The sequence below is a fragment of the Chanodichthys erythropterus genome, chromosome 22 (genome assembly GCF_024489055.1).
Source record: "Chanodichthys erythropterus isolate Z2021 chromosome 22, ASM2448905v1, whole genome shotgun sequence".
NCBI lineage: Eukaryota > Metazoa > Chordata > Actinopteri > Cypriniformes > Xenocyprididae > Chanodichthys > Chanodichthys erythropterus.
The window spans coordinates 13,491,848-13,501,424 of NC_090242.1; the positions used below are offsets into that span (position 1 = coordinate 13,491,848).

The following is a 9,577-nucleotide window of genomic DNA, read 5'->3' on the forward strand; positions in this document are numbered from 1 at the left end:
TTATTAACATTATTAATAGGACAATGAAGGTTTTCATTGGTGACTGTCTAAACTGCCTTAAATAAGTTCAACAGTAAGTACATTTGTGGACACCCTAATCCCTAGATTTGAAGAGTAAAATAATAGCATTAGCTAGTTTTATGGAGAAAAGAGGCAGGAGAGTTTTCCAGTCCGGTGCAGATAAAGAAAACCAGCCAGCACATAAAAATCACAGAAGAAAACCAAACTTCCTGAATAATTAGTTTTGTCAGAATGGTATATAACGCTGTGAGAGTAAGTGGCACATATATGATAACCATGGTTGCAGTAGTTATTAGAATGAGATAAAACGCTCTTCTCTTCATGTTGTTTTCTTCATTTCTCTTTCTCCCTCTCTCTCCTGGTCCTGACTGCTTCAGAGCTCTGAGAACAGCCACAAGACAAAACAATTGGATGGAGAGAAAGAGGAAAAACTGCAGTGAGAGAAACCACAGATATACAATGTAATGTGAAACTATAAACATCTAACTCAAGCCGGATCCAAGAGTGATTTGCAGGCCACAGTGCAGCAGATCACTCTATATTTGAGAGGTTTGAACTTCAGAAAGGTTACAGGATGAACCACTGCCAGGTAACACTCAACACACATCAGACACTGAAACACAGGACGGCAAGTGATAGTTAGTCCTGTTAAACAATTTTTAAATGTTGAGAGGCCTGAATACCAAAATAACTGTAGATTGATCAAACTATTCAGACAGTTACCAATCTCAGAAACAGAGAGATTGAGGAAGAAGAACTCTAATGCAAATCCACTTGCTGTTCTTGTCATGATGAACCATGTAACAAATGGAGTTTGTAGATGTTTCAGGTGTGGTGAAGTTTGCTGTAGAGTTATTCATCTCCTCTGTGTTTTTCTTCTCCACAGCACAAAAAATATAGTCATTTAACACTTATCTATAGAAAGAGAGAAGTATATATATATTTACATTGCATTCAGTATAACTGATTTCAGCAAGCAAATCTTCCTTATGTGATTCCATTTCAAAATGTCAGTGGTTCACTGCTGATAAAGTGAGCCCATAAACCAGTGTCTTATAGGATTTAACTGATCTCAGGTTTGTTCCATTAATGACAAACGTGTGTATAATGAAGATAGAGATTAATCGTCTCCAATTAGCAAACACAAAACAAGCACTACACAGTAATAAAAGAATGTTGCCTTAAAATCCATATGCTTTATATTTAGTGGTATTTTACTATTAATGCATTACACTTTTATGAAAAAATTTGCAATTGGTTGTAATGATTGGGTTGTGTTCAATGTCTTTTATCATTTTATATGTGTTTGTGCTACACATACAAATTGCACTTTGGAATTATTATGCTGGTTTTTTCACAACAATATCTCATAGGATTAAACAATCTGAATTACTATGATTTTTTTTTTTTTTTTTTTACTTAGTAGCATAATAACACCTTCAAAAACATCTTCCTTGACTTCATAGCTGTTACAAGGATATCAATGCATTACTGTTACATGCATTATAAAATACATATTTAAAGTAAAAAAAAAAAAAAAAAAAGTATATTGAAAATGTTAATCTGAAAGCTTGTGATTGAGCAGTCAGAATGAAGTATCCAAGTGTGCCGCATAATACTTTTATATGTTTGCTTCTATACAAGAAAGGAGCAAATAGCATCACCCGAATATTATTTTAGCAGACTGAATACTCAATATTTGTATGTCTAATCTGAACAGCACAGTAATTAATGCAACTCATTAATCTCTTGATGTGCAATTTTTTAGACTGAGTATTTCAGAGAGCAATAAATAATGGGGGGTATGCAAAAGCTGACCCTGGGTGACAGATTAAATGTTTTATTGGATAAACACACTGATATCAAACTTAGCCATATTTAATTAACACAAGGCAATTAAAGATTTTTATACACATGAACTGACTGACAAACAAAGAAATGATTTGAAATATAACTTAATGTAAAGACTAGAGCAAACACCAAGAGGAAAGAGACACTTCAGCTGACAGCACAACAAATGCCTCATCCACTAATAAATATGCTTAAAAAACTAAATGTGTAGACATTTCTTGTCAGTTTATGAGGAAGAGTGGCAGGCGAGTTTTCCAGTGCGGTGCAGATAAAGAACAGGCTGAACAAAACCAGCTAGAGTAAAACAAACCAAACCAGGAGCCCAAAGTGTTAATTCATTCTCGTTTTTCAGAATTATAGATACTCCTGAGATAATAATTGGCACATATGCGATAACCATGTTCACAGTAGTTATTAGAATGACATAAAATGCCCTTCTCTTCATGTGGTTTTCCTCCCCTCTCTCTCTCCCTTTCTCTCCTGGTCCTGACTGCTTCAGAGCTCTGAGAACAGCCACAAGACAAAACAACTGGATGAAGAAGAAGAGTAGAAACTGCAGCAAGAACAACCATGTATGTGTATTAATATTATATGTCATTAATTTGATCACGCAGACCAAACAGGAGCCAAGAATCATTATCCAGGCCACAGTGCAGCAGATCACTCTATATCTGAGAGGTTTGAACTTCAGAAAGGTTACAGGATGAACCACTGCCAGGTAACGCTCAACACACATCAGACACTGAAACACAGGACGACCGGTGATGGCTATTCCTTGCAAAAGCAGTGCTAATGGCGCAAAAACTGGAATCCAATGAAACAGTATGAAAAACAAATTATCCAGACAGATACCAATCTCACATACAGATAGATTGAGGATGAAGAACTCTGATGCAACTCCACTTCCTGTTCCTGCTCCTGTGCTGATGAGCCATATAATATAGGAGTGTGTAGGAAGGCCAAACAGCAAATTGATGCTGAACACACAGATTTCCAGATTCCCCATTTTCAATGTGGAAGGGACTGTTGAGTTGGTGGAAGCTCCTGGTGTGGTGGAGTTCATTTCTTCCTCGTTTGTCTGAGCACAGCTCACAAAACATGAATAGTATTCTGTAGGAAGAGAACATTATAAAAGTATGTGGTCACTCAGACTGCAGTTCAACATAAGCAAAATAAATAAATAAAATTGACAGAAGGCACATTTGCAGTCCACCCCAGCAATTCAACAAGTAAAACAGTTTACAGGTAAAAGAACCATTTTTTTTGCTTTGAAGAACATTTTTTTTTTTTTTTAAATCTAAAGAATATTTTTCCAATATAAAGAACATTGTGCAAATAAGTTTCTTTATGAAACCGCAGATGCCAATAAAGAACCTTTATAGCCTAATGATGTTAGGTGAATTACTTATTCACTTTGATGAAACAAATAGAGATCTATTCTGTTTTGCTCAAATTATAAGCCCATAAGGCCTTTAATATGACTGATGACCACAGCAACATTGTCAAAAATCATTCAGCAGTAAAAAGAAAAATAATTAAATTTAAAATAGGAGTTTATCACCTGAAGAGTGAATGTCCAGTCTCTCTGGCGGTGTATAAATCTCTGCTGTGTTTTACACACTGACTTCACAGCTGTCATAAGAATATATGAGCATGACTTCATGGGCTACACATCACATAAAACATCAGATATGCAAATATTAAAAAGAAAAAGAAGGTTTAAAGAAGATCAAAAAGATATATACTCTTATCTGATACTTTAATTTTATCCCCCAAAAAAGTTAATTTTGATAAACATCTTGTTCATTGAACTGTTGCATTAAAGCAATATCACACAGCAAAATCAGCAAAGCTGTGTGTAGGTGTTTTATTAGGTGTGTGTGTGTATGTGTGTGTGTGTGTGTGTGTGTGTGTGTGTGTGTGTGTGTGTGTGTGTGTGTGTGTGTGAGAGAGAGAGTATATACTGTGTGTATATATATCAGGCATAACATTATGACCGCCTTCCTAATATAAGGAAGGCGTTGGTCTCGCTTTTACTGCCAAAACAGCTCTGACCCATCGAGACATGGACTCCACTAGACCCCTGAAGGTGTGCTGTGGTATCTGCACCAAGATGTTAGCAGCAGATCCTTTAAGTCCTGTAACTTGCAAGGTGGGGCCTCCATAGATCAGACTTGTTTGTTCAGCACTTCCCACAGGTGCTTGATTGGATTGAGATCTCAGGAATTCTGAGGCCGAGTGAACAGTGGACAGGGGTCAGCATGGGCACACTGACTGGTCTGCTGCTATGTATGTCGTGGCAGATTCGATGTCTCTTTGTTTCTTCAGTTCTGGTCTCGAAGAAAAACTCACAGAGTCAAAGTTCCAGGTCTCAGAAGTATTTAAAGCTGCTGTCCGCAACTTTTTTGGTGTTAAAAATGTACAAAAATTATATAATGAGAATATACAACATGAATCCATTTTCCAAACCGTGTTTTTGTCTTATCCTGAATCATTATGGTACATTTATAATGAGTGTTTATATTCGGACAATTTCAGACCAGACTGGTAGGACTCGCCGCAGAGTATCACAGTAACTGCGTGAATCGCCATAGACATACACGGAGAAAAGTAACTCCGGCTAGAATGTTCCTCCGCACGACGCGTGCAGTTCTGTTTATTAACTGCTAGAGGGCCAAAAATCGCGGACAGCAGCTTTAATTTTATTGTCAAGCAACAAAGTGAGATGCCAGCTCCGCATCTCAGGCTCTCTTAGCCGGGGCACAGTTTTTATACATATCTCTCAAAAACACACCAAAATAATATCATTGGCTGGTAATATTCGCATTGTCCCATATTCTCACTCACAGGGGCTCTCCTCCTACACCTCCTTCCCATGTACTCCCCGACCTTTTCACCATAGACATTTCTTAGTAAGGGTGGCCGACTGCCAACTACTGTACATCTTTTACCTTAATCTCTCATGGCCTTCTGCCAATTGATGGTCAACCTTTTTCCCATTGGCCAAATTAAACGTATCAAACCAGTCAATACTCCCCAGAGGCAAGAAGCCTTCACGTGACACCCTTTAATGATGGTCTTGTTCATTTCACAGCCACCTGTTGTCTGGTGGAAAATTACCAACAAAATATGCTCAGTGGCCATGTAAACTTGTTTGACCCTTACAGTTACATAGGCCAAAAGGCCTCACAACACTTCTAGCTTTTATAGTAAGCAAACAAATTCTACAATTGTTTTCTATAGAGTGGATAAAATATTCCATCACTATGTAGCCCCATAAGCAACAAACTGCGATCCACTGTGTATTCTGACACCTTTTATCAGAACCAGCATTAACTTCTTGAGCAGTTTGAGTTACAGTAGCTCGTCTGTTGGATCAGACCACACAGGCCAGCCTTCGCTCCACGCGTGCATCAATGAGCCTTGGCCGCCCATGACTATGACACAAAAAGCCAAGAGTCGAACTGCCCAACTAAATGAAACACTGACCACCAAAATGGTGACCAAATATTTTCAATAAAACCAACATCTAAACCTCTGTTAATTCTCAAAAAGAACTTCTGCTGAGATCTTGAGAGTTTTATTGTCTTCTTTTATTTTCAGTTGATTTCAGGCTGTGTGTCTTTAAGTCAGTTGTAGTTGCGTGTCATTTTTTTGAGAGTGCCAGCATGACGTTGAATCAACAACACATTGTAACACTGATTCGGTGCCATTACCATTGATTTTTTTGTTGAAATTTCAGCATTTTTTCAACATTGATTGCTAGTGCAAAAGTGATATTGATTCAATGAGGTTAACGTTGACACATTAACATTGATTTAACATTATTTCAATCATTGCTTGCTATCGGAGGTAGTACTTGGTGAAGTCACCTGTAACATATTTACCTAATAGCAATAAGTAGATTTAGTCACTGGACTGGAGTAAGTAAAATATTAAAATTGCAGATTTTATGATGAGCAGAGGCAGGAGAGTTTTCCAGTTCTGTGCAGATAAAGAACAGGCTGAACAAAACCAGCCAGAATAAAACAAGTCAAACTAGTGAACTTTTGGAGAATTGTCTGCTGTCAGAATGACAGAGATTCCTGTGATTGCAAGTGGGAAATATAAGAAAATCATGGTCACAGTAGTTAGTAGAATGAGATAAAACGATCTTCTCTTCATGTGGTTTTCCTCCTCTCTCTCTCTCTTTCTTTCTCCTGGTCCTGACTGCTTCAGAGCTCTGAGAACAGCCACAAGACAATATAACTGGATGGAGATGATCAGTGTAAGCTGCATGGTTAAGAACCATGCATGTGCACAAATTTTGTCTGAGGCTAAATTATACATGCAGACCAAACATGAGCCAAGACTAATAAACCAAATAGCAGTGCAACAGATCACTCTATATCTGAGAGGTTTGTACATCAGAAAGGTTACAGGATGAACCACTGCCAGGTAACGCTCAACACAGATCAGACACTGAAACAGAGGACGCCCTGTGAATGAAAGTCCCATTAAAAAAGCATCAGTTATCTTAAGGCTTGAGATCGACCTTGACAGTATAAAAACCAAACCATTCAGACAGATACCAAGTTCACAAACAGAGAGATTGAGGATGAAGAACTCTGATGCAACTCCATATCCTGTTCCTGTGATGATGAGCCATATAACATAGGAGTTTGCAGGAAGACTGTGTTTGTCTTCACAGTTTAGCAGCTCACAAAATGTGGTAACATAATTTTAAACTGTTACTTCTATTAAAAGAAAAAAGAGCTCAAAGTTGTTTTACTCAATAGCTTAAAGGGTTAAATTTGCCCCTTGTAATTTTAGTCAACAAAGTGACATTGTTGCAGTATTGTTGAGGTTAAAAACAAGAAAATTAAATTAAAAGAGTAGTTTGTCACCTGAATAGTGAAAGCCCAGTCTCTCTGGATGTATATATGCCTCTCTGTGCTTGTAGACTGACTTCACGAAATATGTACATGAATATATGCGCATGACATATGCTGCATGTCAGAAAAAAAAAAAAGAAAGAAAAACATGCAAATATTTAAAGTAAAAAAGGGGGATTGTACTGTACTGAAAGTCACCAATGTGGCAAATGAAATACATGACAATTTTGTGAAAGAAGTGAAAACTAAAGATGCCACTAGACTTGTAAGTAGAATGAAGTTAAAGTGTGTTTACTCCAACTGTGGACAAAATTACAATAAAATAAATGCTGTTTATACAGCAATAAACAATCTGTTTTGGTCTTTGGTTGGCTTAAAAGTGTTTACACATGATTACAATAGTTTCCTTTAATGTCTGCAACATCATGATTTTACATTAACTTTCATTTTATGGAAATTGAAGATGTTCTGAATTTGTAACTTATGCTTATGGTGTGAATTAATGTCTGTCTGTAACCAAGAAGAGCAGCATGAAGTAGTTTGTAACACTAAAACATCAGTTTAAATTTTGTACAATGCATGCATTTATTTTTGTTCAAAATATATTTAATAGCACCCCCAATCAATTCCTACAACACCACTGCTGTTTCAAAAGTTTAAGAAAATCAATTAATTAAAAAAAAGCTAACTTTAAGAATTGGCATGTTGAAAATACTGGATAAATACATAGCATATATTCCACAACAACAACAACAAAATTTACTATAAAAAAACAACTTGATAAGAGACTAAAGTGTATTTACAGAGCACTCACAATGTATCACACACTAGCATGTTACATTTAAAATACAGTTTAGCCTTTAAAAAGGCATTTTCCAGCCCGGTGGACTGATTTGAGGAATTTGTAGATGCTTCAGGTGTGGTGGAGTTCACTGTACAGTTATTCATGTCTTGTGTGTTTGTCTTCTCAAATTAACAGCTTACAAAACATATATAATATAGCTGTGATTTATGAGAGGAGACAAGAATAAATTAAGTCTGAATCCAGTCTGTAAGTCTACAAAATTAACAATTTAATCCCAAACAATCAATGCACATCATTATTATATTTGTAAAATATTGTACTACAAAGGCAGCATTTAATTGCAACCATTTATCTTGAATGTATACTATTTTTTTAAGTTTCCATTTAATCAAAAAACAAATCAGCAGTGGCAATGTGTCACAGACACGTCAGGTTCCACCTCACTCCCTTACCCACGCACTCAATCACCAGCATACTAATCACCGCCACCTGTGACTCATCAGCACCGCAATCAACACCACTATAAAGCCACCACACTCACACACACTCACTGTCCGGTCTCGTTTGCACTACGACATGCTTACCTTAAGGACTCCCAACGCCATATCTACCTGCTCCAGTCGTCTCCTCCAGTTCCCTCGTCTCCTGTTCTCCATGTGTACTTACCTGCTTGTGTGTGTGAGTGTCTCCGCCAGCTCCTTCCATCATCTGCATCTGCAAGACAAAATCAGGACAGTATTATATTCTCTTCATCTCTCATCATCCCATTATCTGTTTACCATCACCCTGTGCTCTGCTTTAACGTGAATAAACTTACCTGGATTGTTTATATCTCTGCCTCCGTGTCTCTGTTGTAACAGAAGACCGGACCATAACAACTTCACAGCATGAGCACCAACGACCCTTTTCAAGAGCTCGTGGACGCACTGCGCCGAGCACTCACACCACAGCCATCCTCACCATTACCATCCACCGCTGCAGCTTCCGCACCCTCCGTCACCGCTCCTTCTCCAGCATTCACCGCCAGTCCCATGGCCAAACGGGCGCCCTACTCAGGATCGGCGGAGGAATGCAGCGGATTCCTTCTACAATGCGAACTGGTCCTGGAGATGCAGCCGCACCTCTACACTACTGACACGGCAAAAATAGCATTCATCATTTCGCAACTGCAAGGTAAGGCCCTGCAATGGACAGACTCCCTGTGGACTCAGAAAGGCCCTGTTGTCCAATCATATTCGGCGTTCGTCTTTCACTTCCGTGAGGTCTTCGGGAAACCTCTGAAGGATTCTTCCGGTGAGAAACTCTATAATCTAAAGTAAAGGAATCTCTCTGTAAATGATTATGCCTTGCAGTTCCGAACGCTAGCCGCCACCAGCGGATGGAATGAACAAGCCCTCATCACCTCTTTCCGTCAAGGGTTGGAACCCAACGTGCGGCTGCATCTTGCTGCATACGAGGACTCAATGGGACTTGAACGCTTCATCCAACTCGCCATCCGCGTGGGTTCTCGTATGAAGTCGTGTCTCCTCGAGCACCAGGGCCAGCCGTCTGCCACCAACCTCCTCCGCCGGTCTGAACCCGTCAGCTCCCCAGAACCAGCCACCGAGCCTATGCAAATCGACCATTCACGTCTCACCTCCAATGAAGGACAAAGAAGGCTGACCCTGAACTTATGCTTATATTGTGGATCTCCGGGGCATGTCATCTCCACATGCCCAACCCGTCCTCCTCGGCCCGTGGTGAGTGCTATTTTCCCCTCCATTCAGAAAATGAAACCACTCACGAATATTGTAATCCTTACTGCTGCAAATACCTCTGTTCCAGTGGTGGCGCTCCTCGACTCAGGGTCAGGTTCTAGGGTGCCCGTGGCTTGAACAACATAATCCCACCATCTCTTGGCGCACGGGCGAAGTCCTGAAGTGGGGCGACCACTGCTTTCCAGATTGCCTCCCAGCGCTTCCTGTTCCAAAGTCTCCACTCTCCAAGTCTCTCTCCATGAACGCCACCTCTATCGAAAGCCCTGTTG

At 39.3% G+C, this 9,577-nt stretch overlaps 2 protein-coding genes across 2 annotated transcripts; both read right to left on the bottom strand.

The window, feature by feature from the left end:
* Window positions 1–2,098: 2,098 nt before the first annotated feature.
* LOC137012231 (hydroxycarboxylic acid receptor 2-like) lies at window positions 2,099–2,935 on the bottom strand. Its single transcript, XM_067375366.1, has one exon. The coding sequence runs from the start codon at window positions 2,933–2,935 to the stop codon at window positions 2,099–2,101; it is 837 nt and encodes a 278-aa protein (XP_067231467.1).
* A 2,975-nt stretch (window positions 2,936–5,910) lies between these two features.
* Window positions 5,911–8,584, bottom strand: LOC137012233 (C-C chemokine receptor type 8-like). The gene is made up of 3 exons (XM_067375367.1): window positions 8,495–8,584; window positions 8,218–8,265; window positions 5,911–6,570 (listed from the first exon to the last, which is right to left on the bottom strand). Exons 1-3 carry the CDS (start codon window positions 8,582–8,584, stop codon window positions 5,911–5,913), a joined length of 798 nt encoding a protein of 265 aa, XP_067231468.1.
* Between the last annotated feature and the right edge of the window lie 993 nt (window positions 8,585–9,577).

Coding starts and splice junctions, on each gene's coding strand:
- LOC137012231 (XM_067375366.1), bottom strand. CDS start 2,935: ATGAACTCCACCACACCAGGAGCTTCCACCAACTCAACAGTCCCTTCC.
- LOC137012233 (XM_067375367.1), bottom strand. CDS start 8,584: ATGGGACTGGCGGTGAATGCTGGAGAAGGAGCGGTGACGGAGGGTGCG. Junction 8,266..8,494: donor ATGGTGAGGATGGCTGTGGT/GTGAGTGCTCGG, acceptor TTTGTCTTGCAG/ATGCAGATGATGGAAGGAGC. Junction 6,571..8,217: donor ACACTCACACACACAAGCAG/GTAAGTACACAT, acceptor ACATTTTGTGAG/CTGCTAAACTGTGAAGACAA.